The sequence below is a fragment of the Bufo bufo genome, chromosome 1, assembly GCF_905171765.1.
Source record: "Bufo bufo chromosome 1, aBufBuf1.1, whole genome shotgun sequence".
Classification (NCBI taxonomy): domain Eukaryota; kingdom Metazoa; phylum Chordata; class Amphibia; order Anura; family Bufonidae; genus Bufo; species Bufo bufo.
In genome coordinates this window covers 685,218,506-685,232,372 of record NC_053389.1, presented here as the reverse complement: position 1 = coordinate 685,232,372, position 13,867 = coordinate 685,218,506, and the positions used below count along the sequence as shown (strand labels likewise).

General features: G+C 43.3%; 1 protein-coding gene across 2 annotated transcripts in view; it reads left to right on the top strand.

The window, feature by feature from the left end:
• RHCG (Rh family C glycoprotein) overlaps positions 1 to 13,164 on the top strand; it is a 236,359-nt gene extending 223,195 nt beyond the window's left edge. For both annotated transcript variants that reach the window (XM_040414158.1, XM_040414157.1), the window contains exons 8-10: positions 5,956 to 6,080; positions 9,825 to 9,898; positions 12,908 to 13,164. In XM_040414158.1, coding sequence (XP_040270092.1) covers positions 5,956 to 6,080; positions 9,825 to 9,898; positions 12,908 to 12,988 — 280 coding nt within the window. In that variant the 3' untranslated portion in view covers positions 12,989 to 13,164. The remainder of the gene's footprint in view (positions 1 to 5,955; positions 6,081 to 9,824; positions 9,899 to 12,907) is intronic.
• The last annotated feature ends 703 nt before the right edge of the window (positions 13,165 to 13,867 follow it).

The window sequence follows — 13,867 nt, the reverse complement described above, 5'->3', positions numbered from 1 at the left end:
ATTTCTGTAGCCCAGGACACAATGAAGAACACATGAAAGTTCTCATTAACCACTTCAGCTCCCCTAGCTTAAACACCCTTAATGACCAGACCACTTTTTACAATTCTGCACTACACTACTTTCATCATTTATTGCTCGGTCATGCAACTTACCACCCAAATGAATTTTACCTCCTTTTCTTCTCACTAATAGAATTTTCATTTGGAGGTATTTCATTGCTGCTGACATTTTTACTTTTTTTGTTATTAATCGAAATTTACCAAAATTTTTGCAAAAAAATGACATTTTTCACTTTCAGTTGTAATTTTTTTTTAAAACTACATTTCTATATAAATTTTTCTCTAAATTTATTGTTCTACATGTCTTTGATAAAAAAATAATGTTTCGGTAAAAAAAAAAAATGGTTTGGGTAAAAGTTATAGCGTTTACAAACTATGGTACAAAAATGTGAATTTCCGCTTTTTGAAGCAGCTCTGACTTTCTGAGCACCTGTCATGTTTCCTGAGGTTCTACAATGCCCAGACAGTAGAAAAACACCACAAATGACCCCATTTCGGAAAGTAGACACCCTAAGGTATTCGCTGATGGGCATAGTAAGTTCATAGAACTTTTTATTTTTTGTCACAAGTTAGCGGAAAATGATTATTATTTTTTTCTTACAAAGTCTCATATTCCACTAACTTGTGACAAAAAATAAAAACTTCCATGAACTCACTATGCCCATCACGAAATACCTTGGGGTGTCTTCTTTCCAAAATGGGGTCACTTGTGGGGTAGTTATACTAAACACATACGGACGTCTAAATGGAGCCTTACAGGGGGGTAATCAATGACAGGGGGGTGATCAGGGAGTCTATATGGGGTGATCACCCCCCTGTAAGGCTCCATTCAGATGTCCGTATGTGTTTTGCGGATCCGTGGATCCGTGGGTTTGCGGATCCGCAAAACACATACGGACGTCTGAATGGAGCCTTACAGGGGGGTGATCAATGGCAGGGGGGTGATCAGGGAGTCTATATGGGGTGATCACCCCCCTGTAAGGCTCCATTCAGACATCCGTATGTGTTTTGCGGATCCGCGGATCTGCAAAACACATACGGACGTCTGAATGGAGCCTTACAGGGGGTGATCAATGACAGGGGGGGTGATCAGGGAGTCTAATATGGGGTGATCACCCCCCAGTCATTGATCACCCCCCTGTCAGGCTCCATTCAGACGTCCGTATGTGTTTTGTGGATCCGCGGATCTGCAAAACACATACGGACGTCTGAATGGAGCCTTACAGGGGGGTGATCAGTGACAGGGGGGTGATCAGGGAGTCTATATGGGGTGATCAGGGGTTAATAAGTGACAGGGGGGGTGTAGTGGTGTTTGGTGCTACTTTACAGAGCTGCCTGTGTCCTCTGGTGGTCGATCCAGACCAGAGGACCACCAGAGGACCAGGTAGCAGGTACTGTATATTAGACGCTGTTATCAAAACAGGGCCGCCGCAAAGACGCAATCCTGCGTACGGTGGTCCTGTAGTGGTTAAAAGGTAACTTCAAATCCCAAAGAGCTAAAAGAATTTGGGAATACAAATTTATAACATTGCTTAACACTTTGAATACTGGACTGAATTTGTCCCCGGGATTTATGACACTACAAGATCTAAAGAGTCTTCTATAGACATAGTCTGGGCACCAGGTCTCTGAGATAACATCAATTTAGAGACCATAAAACTTTCACACCCCTTATCTGTAAGATAATTAAGGACTCATTCTCAAGATCTTTGATATGTTGTTCTGTTTTTTTTTTCAAATGTCCATTCATTCCCCCATGTCTCTGTTCTTATTGTATATATTGCTGTTTCTTCATATATTCTTGTAGTACGCCTGATGAAGGGACTGCTGAGGTCTCGAAAGCTCGCTATATAACATCATTACTTCTATTTTTGTTAGCCATTAAAAGCTATCAAACCTGCAATACTCTTATTTTGTTTCTCTTAATGAGAGCACTCAACTGTTATTCTGCCATGTAATAGAATTGCGCCATCTAGTGTCCAAATGTTAGAATAGCCAGAATAACGCCACTTTCACAGGAGCTGAATCTAGAACTATCTGATCCAGTTCTGTGAGATCAGAAAAGCATTTCCAAAAGTGATCTCCTCCTTGGCTACATATATGCGAACCCTACACAGAGCTGCAATACACCCACATAAATCCATTCCAAATAATGGTTTTATTACTACACTAAAAAAAACAACTTATAGCACAGTATAGCAGTGTGAATAAATGAGCAGAAATTAGAGGCGGTGTAAAAATGCATACATTACATAATACTTCCTGATAAATCCATGTAACAATGTAGTGACAGATTAAAGTCAACTAAGGTTATTGTGATTTTTCTTTACAGTATTTACGGTACTTAAAGGGAATCTGTCACCAGAATCATCACCATTAAACTAAAACTATTGTCTTGCAGCACTTACTACCTCCTTTCCAGATGTGCTTTTCTTTCCTTGCTGCTTGGTTTCTATCTTGAAAAATTCCACTTTATTCCTTATGCAAATGAAGTAGTAAGGAGCCCAGAGGGGTGTTATTTTTGTTCAAAGGCGCCCAGGAACACCCCCATTGAGTGCGCAGGCCTGCCCTCCAGCACAGCCTAAGTACTCCTCTCCTCGGCTCATACTCTACGCCCCCAGCAGCACAGTTGTCCCCCCCCCCCCCCTATATCACTAACAGCAGAGAACCCTGCCCACCCTTGCCTTCAGTGTCACTGACAAATCTCACCGCGCTCTTCCAGCAGAGGATGAAACCGTCACTGGGCTCGGCGCATGCCCAGTGAAACATTTGAGGCTGATGCCCTCATTTCCAAACACTCCCTGTGCCTCCATTCTTCCGGTTCAACTGAGGGAATCGGCCTCAAATGTTTCACTGGGCATGCTGCTGTTAGTGATATAGTGGGGGGGGGGGGACAACTGCGCTGCTGGGGGTGTAGAGTATGAGCCGAGGAGAGGCGTGCTTGGCCTCTGCTGGAGGGCAGGCCTGGGCACTCAATGGGGGTGTTCCTGGGCGCCTTTGAACAAAAATAACGCCCCTCTGGGCACCTAACTGGCTCATTTGCATAAGGAATAAAGTGGATTTTTTTTTGTTGATAGAAACCAAGCAGCAAGGAAAGAAAAGCGCATCTGGAAAGGAGGTTGTAAGTGCTGCAAGACAATAGTTTTAGTTTAACCCCTTTGGGACACAGCCCTATTTCACCTGAAGGACCAGGCCATTTTTTGCAAATCTGACCAGTGTCACTTTAAGTGCTGATAACTTTAAAACGCTTTGACTTATCCAGGCCATTCTGAGATAGTTTTTTCGTCACATATTGTACTTCATGACACTGGTAAAATGAAGTAAAAAAAAATAAAAATTATTTATAAAAAAATACCAAATTTACCAAAATTTTTTAATAAATTGCAAATTTCCAAGTTTCAATTTCTCTACTTTTATAATACATAGTAATACCTACAAAAATAGTTATTACTTTTCATTCTCAAAATGATCCAAACATGAAGTAGACATATGGGGAATGTAATTTTATTTTTTGGGAATGTTACAAGGCTTAGAAGTTTAGAAGCAAATCTTGAAATTTTTTATAAATTTTCAAAAACCCAATTTTTAGGGACCAGTTCAGGTCTGAAGTCACTTTGCGAGGCTTACATAATAGTAACCACCCAAAAATGACCCCATTCTAGAAACTACACCCCTCAAGGTATTCAAAACTGATTTTACAAACGTTGTTAACCCTTTAGGTGTTCCACAAGAATTAATGGAAAATAGAGATACAATTTCAAAATTTTACTTTTTTGGCAGATTTTCCATTTTAATAATTTTTTTTCAGTTACAAAGCAAGGGTTAACAGCCAAACCAAACTCAATATTATGGCCCTGATTCTGTAGTTTACATAAACACCCCATATGTGGTCGTAAACCGCTGTACGGGCACACGGCAGTGCGCAGAAGGAAAGGAATGCCGTACGGTTTTTGGAAGGCAGGTTTTGCTGGACTGGTTTTTTTGACACCATGTGCCATTTGAAGCCCCCCTGATGCACCCCTAGAGTAGAAACTTCAAAAAAGTGACCCCATTTTAGAAACTACGGGATAGGGTGGCAGTATTGTTGGTACTAGTTTAGGGTACATATGATTTTTGGTTGCTCTATATTACACTTTTTGTGAGGCAAGGTTACAAGAAATAGCTGTTTTGGCACCGTTTTTATTTTTTGTTATTTACAACATTCATCTGACAGGTTAGATCATGTGATATTTTTATAGACCAGGTTGTCACGGACGCTGCGATATCTAATATGTATACTTTTTTTTTATTTACACAATGATTTCATTTTTGAAGCAAAAAAAAATCATGTTTTAGTGTTTCCATAGTCTAAGAGCCATAATTTTTACAGTTTTTGGGCGATTACCTTAGGTAGGGTATGATTTTTGCGTGATGAGATGACTGTTTTATTGGCACTATTTTGGGGTGCGTGTGACTTTTTGATCGCTTGCTATTACACTTTTTGTGATGTAAGGTGACAAAAAATGGTTTATTTAGCACAGTTTTTATTTTAAATTTTTTACGGTGTTCATCTGAGGGGTTAGGTCATGTGATATGTTTATAAAGCCGGTCGATACGGACGCGGTGATACCTAATATGTATACTTTTTCTTTTTCCCCTATTTTTTACTAATTTTCTTTTCACTTTATTTGGGGGAAAATGACGTTTTTGTTTATTTTTACTCGAAACTTTTAATTTTTTGAGGGGAAAACTTTATTTTTTCAACTTTTTTTTCACTTTATTTTTCTTCCCACTTTGGGACTTGAACTTTTGGGGGTCTAATCCTTTACAATGCCTTTCAATACTTCTGTATTGGAATGCATTGGCTGTATGAGTAATACTGTGTGTATTACTCATACAGCTTCCGGCCTGTGAGATCCAGTGGGCTGGATCTCACAGGCTCGTCACCGGAAGGCAGCGCGATGCCTTCCTTAGGCATCGCGCTGCCTTCCATGCCATCGGATCCCCCCTACAGGCGCATGAGGACCCGATGGCACCGCGCAACCGCAAGTAAAAGCCGCAAACCGCAGGTCTGAATTGATCGCATTTAGCCAAGGTGCCTGCTCAATGATTTGAGCAGGCACCTTGTTCCGATCACCGCCCGCCGGGCGGCGGTGATGGGAAATACACATGACCAGGACCAGGACAACATGCCGTAGCGGTACGTCATGTGTCCCGAAGAGGTTAATGGTGATGATTCTGGTGACAGATTCCCTTTAAAAACATGTAAAGGGCATTAAAAATAACATTTTATAAAGATTTTAATTTGCTGTTCTGCTTATTACTTTCATGATGTTTGACAGGTGTACACCGATACATAGTACTCGCCCAATATAATTAATTAAAGGGATTGTCCAAGATTACAAAAAGAGTGTTTTTTTTTTTTTGTTTTTTTTTTAAATAAACAGAGCTACGTTTGTCCAGGGGCTGCTTCCATTCATTTGAATGCTGTAATACCAGATGCATCATACATCAACATACATGTTTTTCCTATCTTGGACAATCCCTTTAGAGGGGCTGTGTCATCTCAAACTAGGATTTACCACCAATGTCTGTCTCTAGAATGGTGTCTGCAAAGTGAAGGAGAGTGGGCTGCCCTCCTTTCAATTCTATGGGGCTGCATTAAATAGATGAGCGCTGCAAGCTGCGGATTTGTGTCCGGTCTGGAAAACTGAATAAACCGGATCCGGTAACGAAAAAACAAACAATAAAAACACGGATCTGGCATCCATTGACTTATAATGATTTTAATGCTGTGATCACAATACCTGAATAAAAAATGTATATGTGAAAATCCTCGTGTATGCTTGTGAATGTCATTTTTGATGGATTTGTCACAGTAATACAATATGTAATGACATCTTTTTTTCTCATTTAGATTGATAGCTCTGTTTGATTGGACAGGAGAATATGCAGATAGAACTCCCAGCATACAAGGAGGATATCAGGCTGCCGGAATCTTTGTGTCCTTGGCGTTTGCCTTTGTGGGAGGTACTCTAGTCGGTAAGGAAGAGCACACTCTCCGGTAACCCCGTATATTGTGCTGCCATATCACTTACGGTAGATAAGATCTCTAGATATTGATGGGCCAGTTGGCCCAAATTGTTAAAGCCCCTTTACACTGGCTGATAATCATAGGAACGTTCGTTAGCGATTATCTGCCGGTGTAAAGTTGATGACTATTATCTGTTGAATGAGCAAAACTCTTGTCCATCGGTTAATAGGCTTGTTTGCGCAGACATCTAAATCATTGTTTGGCAGGGGCTATATTCGAATTCGCGATATTTCACGAATATTTTGTAGAATATTCGTCATATATCCACAAATTTCGAGAATTCGAGATTATTTTATTGAATGCGAAAAATCGGCAATGTAAAAATCGAGTAATGCGAATTCGTAACGAGAAATACAGACGTGGGTCACTTTGGCTACATTTTTCAAGCTGCTAGACGTTTCAGGAGTTTCTCTTGAGACTGGAGAAAAGAAAATGGTTGGCAGAACATTACAATAGCTTTATATGCAGATAGAGTCAAGTTCTCCAATATATTTCGCAAATGCGCTAATCGGCAGTGATTAGAATATTTTTTCGCACTACAGGCAACTTCACATTTTAGCAGGTCTGACTACAGATTGCTGATTGGTGCACAAAGTATGGTTGTGAACTTGACATTGCTTCCTTCTCATTGGCCCACAAGCAAGAAGCACACAGTGGCCAGCCTTATATTCCACATAGAGAAAAACATAGAAAGGTCCGGGTTTTTCCCGACCCTAAGGAGCACCCTAGGGGAGTGTGAGGACTGCCACTGTGATTTATGTGAATAACTGTTGCACCCAGAGCCACTACACTCCCATCCTCTGCTCTTCCCGAGCTGTAGCATATGCAAATTAGAACTTTGGTGCAATGAGATTATCACCATTGCTCCACTCACTTGTACCCAGTACCTCCCTGGCTGCTTTGATTGTAAAAGAAGGAAAGTTTCTGCCTCGGCGCAAAGTTACTGGAGAAGACAATCTTGGTGCAAGAGGAATTCTTGGTTTTAATAGAAACAACGCGTTTCGGGGATTACAGACTCCCCTTCATCAGGTTTCATAGTGATACAATAAATACAACAAAAAGGAAGACATTTATAGATAAAATATATAAAAAAAAACGCCAAAAAGACGCACCTGGGTGACGCCCCCTAAGGGGAGGGGCCACCCCCAGGTGTCATCCGATGTGCGGCTTCAGTTTTTGTAAAAAACCAAGATGGTCTTCTCCAGTAACTTTGCGCCGAGGCAGAAACTTTCCTTCTTCTTTTACATTGAAAACTCTTTTCTGGGGGAGTGGACACCCCACCGAAAAGAACAAACCATCTGCGGCTGCATCCCTGGAAAAAAGACATTACTATTACGAAGTTTACAGTAGAGTTCTGCCTATTTAAGCACAACACTACAAGGTGAGTGTGGATTAATCCCACTATTTACTATTTTTTATTTGATTGTGTAAACAATATTACCCTATTGTGCGCTTCTCTTCACCCCTTCTTTTCCCTCTTCTCGGAGGGAAATCTAGATTTGTCCTCGACAAAATGGCTGCTTTGATTGACAGGGCAAGGGAAGGGCTGGCCACAGAAATGAGTGAAGCTCAGGTGCAACAAGAGCAATGGTGATGCCCTCTTTGCACCAAAGGCCTAATTTGCTTAATAAGAAGTAGCATAACTCAGCGTCAGATGAACACATGAAAACAGTGTTTTAATCAGGTGAACCACAGCTATGTGTCTATGCAAACAGTAGTATAGGGAGGTCACTGGTGACAGATTCATCTTAAAAGGATTTCCAGGATTTTTTTTTATTATTCCTCTCGGACCTGCAGCACCTTGGAAGAAATCTATATTTACTTGCTCTCCTCTGCTCCATTCCAGCTCCACGGTTCCTGGAATGTCTTCATTGAAGTTGATAGGTGGGGACAGGAAGTGCAAAGAAGACATCCTAGGAGAGCTAGAATGGAGCAGTGGGCAGCAGGTAAGTATAGATCTCATCACAGAAACCACTGGGATGGGAGGAATTAAAAAAAATTACCAACAACCCCTTCTAACATGTTCTGTTGGAAGTCATCTTTATATCTCTACTAGCAGAAGGACCTGGCTTCGCTCGGGTATATTTAATCTATTTCATTTAATGTTTGTGTGTGTCGTTAAAAGATATCAACACTATCCACTATAACAGTGACATCTACAGCACCCCGCCCCTTAACACTGACCCCCACAGTGCCCCGCCCCTTAAAATTGGACCTTCATAGCAGCCCACCCCCTTAACTTTGACCTTTACAGCAGCCTTCCCCTTTAACAGTGACTTTCAGAGCATACCACCCCTTTGAGAGTGACCTCCACAGAGGCCCGCCCCCTTAACAGTGGCCTTTACTGGATCGGGGGCGTGTCCTTTTGAACAGCTCACTCTAAGACAGCAGCACTGTACTGTCTGAGTGTGATCTGCAGGGATAAAGTCACCCTCCCTCCCACCTCTGCAGCTGACAGACGATTTTTACCTCCATTTTTTAAATCCCTGTCGGCGAAAGGAGTGGAGGGGGCGTGGCCTAACCAGATATGGGCGTGACTTAGCGGGACCTAGTAGTTGATTTTTAACTTCATTTTTTCAATCTCAGTCAGCTGAGGAGTGGGAGGGGGCATGGCCTAACCGGATCGGGGCGTGTCCTTTTGAACAGCTCACTCTAAGGGTCCATTCACACGTCCGTAGAATGGGTCCGCATCCGTTCCGCAATTATGCGGAACAGGTGCGGACCCATTCATTCTCTATGGGGCCAGAAGAGATGCGGACAGCAAACAGTGTGCTGTCTGCATCCGCATTTCCAGAGCGCAGCCCCGATCTGCTAGTCTGAAGCTCCGGAAGAAATAGAGCATGTCCTATTCTTGTTCGCAATTGCGGACAAGAATAGGCATTTCTATAGGTGTGCTGGGTGTATTGCGGATCCGCAATGCACTACGGACGTTTGAATGGAGCCTAAGTGAGTGTAAGCTGCAGGGAGAAAGTCACCCTCCCTCCCACCCCTGCAGCTGACAGAATTTGATTTTTACCTTCATTTTTTTTCAATCCCTGTCGGCTCAGGAGTGGGAGGAGGCGTGGCCTAGCGGTACCTGGGGGCGGGGTTTGAAGTCTTTTGAGGGTGGACACATTGTGGCAGGGGCGTGTCTGGGCTCCTTCCTGTAAGAGTGACGCCCCTCTGGGCACCTTACTGGCTCATTCGCATTTCAAGTAAACTGGGGATTTTCAGAGGATAAAAACATCTATTGCTGGAACAAAGGCACATCTTGAAATAAGGTACTAAGTGCTATTAGGCCATGGCTTTACTGCAATAGCAATTATCCTGGTGACAGATTTCCTTTAAAGCTCTCCTACAGCAGTGAAAATAAATGGCTGGGTTGTTATGGAAAACTGAAGTAAAACTGTATGTGGAGGCTGAAGGACCTGAGAGCTTCTATTGGCTGATAAGGGTCATGTGACCAAGCTTCTATTGGCTAATGCATTTTTTGGGGGAATATCTCAGGAATGGTACATCCTAGAGAGCTGAGACCTGGTCTAAAACCTTCCCGGACACCTGATGTACCTGTGTGCCAAATTTCATGATTGTAAATGCGACGGTGCAGATTCCTTTAGCGGACATACACACACACATACACTCAGCTTTATATATCAGATGATACAAATGCTCAAGGAACTTAACTAATAATTGATATATTCCTCCTCATATAGGACTCTTCCTGAAGTTGCCAATTTGGGGGGAGCCATCTGATGAGAACTGCTTTGAGGATTCTGTGTACTGGGAGGTAAGGTTACCTTTAGTGTTAAGTGAAGTTATGAAAACTTTGATGTGGCTGCTTTACAGAATTTCACAAAGAAATTGGCTTTGTGACAAATTTCTTCATCACAAAGCGCATTTCTTTGTAAGTAGAGGGCACAATGATAGGAAAGGGTGATTGCGCCACCCCTGTCATTGAAATCCTCAGAAGAAATAACTTGAGTCCAGACCTTGAGATGAAGTTCAATGGCATCTTTACTTGAATAAACGTTTCTCCAAACAGTTTCCGGCTTTGTCTTGGTTCCAGCAGGCTTCAGTATTAAACTGCCAGGCTTGTTCAATAACTCTGCTTGCTTTCTCTTTCTTTGCTGTACTGACAGGCTTGCTTAATATATTGTTAGGCCTCTTTCACACTTGCGTTGTTGGGATCCGGCATGCACTTCCGTTGCCGGAGGTGCCTGCCGGATCCGGAAAAACGCAAGTGTACTGAAAGCATTTGAAGACGGAACCGTCTTCCAAATGCTTTCAGTGTTACTATGGCACCCAGGACGCTATTAAAGTCCTGGTTGCCATAGTAGGAGCGGGGAGCGGGGGAGCGGTATACTTACAGTCCGTGCGGCTCCCGGGGCGCTCCAGAATGACGTCAGAGCGCCCCATGCGCATGGATGACGTGATCACATGGATCACGTGATCCATGCGCTTGGGGCGCCCTGACGTCACTCTGGAGCGCCCGGGGAGCCGCACGGACGGTGAGTACACTGCTCCCCCGCTCCCCACTACACTTACCATGGCTGTCAGGACTTTAGCGTCCCGGCAGCCATGGTAACCACTCTGAAAAAGCTAAATGTCGGCTCCGGCAATGCGCCGAAACGACGTTTAGCTTAAGGCCGGATCCGGATCAATGCCTTTCAATGGGCATTAATTCCGGATCCGGCCTTGCGGCAAGTGTTCCGGATTTTTGGCCGGAGCAAAAAGCGCAGCATGCTGCGGTATTTTCTCCGGCCAACAAACGTTCCGTACCGGAACTGAAGACATCCTGATGCATCCTGAACGGATTACTCTCCATTCAGAATGCATTAGGATAATCCTGATCAGGATTCTTCCGGCATAGAGCCCCGACGACGGAACTCTATGCCGGAAGACAATAACGCAGGTGTGAAAGAGCCCTTACTTCTGTATGCTGCACTTCTCTCTTTGGTCTGACTTATGGTTATGCCAGGGAACTTTCCTCTTGGCTCCTGAGGCTTCAAGCTTTGGCCTCCATGGCTAGCAGAGCTTAAGGTGCTCTGGCTGGCGTGGGCACGTCCAGCAGAGACGTGCCACGGTACTCCCTTCTACTAGCAGGGGGTAAGCTAGACTAACTAGAAACTGGTTCCCACCCTTTCTCCAGGAAGTGGGACTAGCCCACTTCTCCATAGAGGTGGGGGGGGGGGGGGGGAGAAGTTCCATTCTAAGTATAGCTATGCCATGTTTGCTGCCACCTGCTGGTGAACCAGGCACATTACATGTGAACATAACAGTTGCTTAAAGGGCTTCTGTCACCCCACTAAAGTCATATTTATTTTTTTTTGGGCTAGTAAAATTCCTTATACTGCGATATATGAATATATAATGCTCTTACTCACTTTCCTTCAGTAGTTTCTTCAAAAAACTGACTTTTATAATATGTAAATGAGCTCTCTACCAGCAAGTAGGGCGACTACTTGCTGGTAGCAGCCGCATCCTCCTTTCATAAAGACGCCCCCTCCTCATGTTGATTGACAGGGCCAGCGAACGCGCTCGTCCTCTGGCTGGCCCTGTCTACGTTCAAAATCTGGCGCCTGCGCCGTACCTGTCTTCAGTCGGTGCAGGAGCACTGAGAGGAGGACGCTCGCTCGGCTGCTCCATCCTCAATGCGCCTGCGCCGATGACATCACATCTACACCCGGAGCATCCTCCTCTCAGTGCGCCTGCGCCAACTGAAGACAGGTACGGCACAGGCGCCAGATTTTGAACGCAGACAGGGCCAGCCAGAGGACGAGCGCGTTCGCTGGCCCTGTCAATCAACATGAGGCGGGGGCGTCTTTATGAAAGGAGGATGCGGCTGCTACCAGCAAGTAGCCTCCCTACTTGCTGGTAGAGAGCTCATTTACATATTATAAAAGTCCGTTTTTTGAAGAAACCGCTGAAGGAAAGTGAGTAAAAGCACTATATATTCATATATCGCAGTATAAGGAATGCACATTATGGAGGACCTGGAATAAATGCATAAGATGACATTCAGGTTAGACCAATAAAGTCAGTAGCAGGGTGCAGAAGTGGTAACACCACTCTGGGGTGTTACAATAAGGCATTTACAGGGGGTAAACCTAGATTCCTTCATTGAAACCCTGGATGCCGTGTACAGACATGAGCACCCCGTAATCTCATTCATGGAGTGCCGATGCCCGACAGACGGTGTCCTCTCCCTCTGAAACCACTTTGATGTTGCAGTTGCTATTGACCACAACATTGGCCAGGATCAGTTCTTCTGCCAATCTGGGCCATTAGAGCAGGAGCCCGGATTTCATGAGAAAGCTGTGCTCCTGCTCTCCACAGCACTAGAGACCTATTCTATGCCGCCATAAAAAGACATCAGCCTAGAATAAGGCCCCTTAATGACCACCATTAAAAGGCACATTGGTAGTCATTAAGGGGTTAATATTAACATTGTTATGCCATTACGTTAAGAATAAGATACTCCACAATCAGCAAATAACGGACTGCAATTTTGTGGGGCAGTCCGGGCTCTGAAAAAAATTGGGGATAACCAGACATGGTTTTTAATTGAAAAAAAAAATACCTGATCTGGTTGTTCTGGTTCCTGCAGTACATCTCCATGCCCACCTAGCCGATAAATGGCATTAGCCGTCACGTGCTGACTGGCTGGCAGTGGTGACTTGCTGGAAAAGTCGTCATGTTACACTTCTGGCCAGATGGGGATCATTGTTGATAATTGGCCTGATTGTCTGTTAGGGATTTTTTTATTTATTTTTTTATTATTTTTCTATCCCCTTAGATTCCTGGAGAAGAGACTGATGACTTGGAAGTTGGCAAACATTATGTCACTCATTCACCTGAAGAGATTAATAAAAACTGATACATTTGTTAATCTCATGGAGTATCATATCATCAAATATGTGAATTGTGTCTTTGTTTTTTTACCAACTTTTTAATGTGGTTCTCTTGCCATTTTGTTTGTCAAAAAATTGCTTTGTTTTAGAAAATTGACTTGTTACTTGTCACTTCTCTTAAATAAATAAATAAAAAATCAATGGTAACTATTATGCTTTATTTCAGTCTAAACGGAGGGATCTGTGCCACCTGCTGGTTCTACATGGTATTGCAGAAATCTTTCAGTGAGTCAGTGCCAGTACAGTAGCAGACCAATCACTAGTTATTGGATAGGATATAAAAAAAAAAATCCCAGATTTATTACACATTAAGGCCTCCTGCACACGACTGTTGTGTGCACCCGTGGCCGTTGTGCCGTTTTCCTTTTTTTTTCGCGGACCCATTGACTTTCAATGGGTCCGTGGAAAAATCGGAAAATGCACCGTTTTGCAGCCTCATCCGTGATCCGTGTTTCCTGTCCGTCAAAAAAATAGGACCTGTCCTATTTTTTTGATGGACAACGGTTCACGGACCCATTCAAGTCAATGGGTCCGTGAAAGAATACGGATGCACACAAGATTGGCATCCGCGTCCGTGATCCGTGGCCGTAGGTTACTTTCATACAGACGGATCCGAAGATCCGTCTGCATAAAAGCTTTTTCAGAGCTGAGTTTTCACTTTGTGAAAACTCAGAACCGACAGTATATTCTAACACAGAGGCGTTCCCATAGTGATGGGGACGCTTCTAGTTAGAATACACTACGAACTGTGTACATGATAACCTACAAAGAAACACTGAGAACTATTAAGCTAAAAATGTATATTTTATTAAGTATATAGTTAAAAACATATATAAAGAGATGAC